At 69.8% G+C, this 298-nt stretch overlaps 1 protein-coding gene across 1 annotated transcript in view; it reads left to right on the top strand.

The window, feature by feature from the left end:
* FNBP4 (formin binding protein 4) overlaps positions 1-298 on the top strand; it is a 14,130-nt gene that overhangs the window by 3,482 nt on the left and 10,350 nt on the right. Inside the window, 2 exon segments of the mRNA XM_019472400.1 lie at positions 37-187; positions 272-294. Of these exon segments, the coding sequence (XP_019327945.1) occupies positions 37-187; positions 272-294 (174 nt within the window).

Raw genomic sequence — 298 nt, 5'->3', positions numbered from 1 at the left:
CGTGGGTGACGGCCTGTCCTTGTCCCCCCCTGGCAGTGGGGGAGCTGGAGATGGGCGACTGGCAGGAGGTGTGGGACGAGAACACCGGCTGCTAATATTACTGGAACACCCAGAGCAACGAGGTGACCTGGGAGCTCCCGCAGTACCTGGCGACGCAGGTCCAGGGCCTGCAGCACTACCAGCACGGGTGGGTGAGAGCCCCGGCCCCGCGAGGGAAGGCCCCGGGACGCTGTCCCCGAGCCCGCCCTTCACTCCCTCCCCTCTCTCTCAGCCGCACCGTCGCAGGCGCCGACGGCCG

This window comes from Aptenodytes forsteri, unplaced genomic scaffold (assembly GCF_000699145.1).
Source record: "Aptenodytes forsteri isolate BGI_AS27 unplaced genomic scaffold, ASM69914v1 Scaffold596, whole genome shotgun sequence".
NCBI classification, from domain to species: Eukaryota; Metazoa; Chordata; class Aves; order Sphenisciformes; family Spheniscidae; genus Aptenodytes; species Aptenodytes forsteri.
This window is presented reverse-complemented; position numbering and strand designations above follow the sequence as displayed.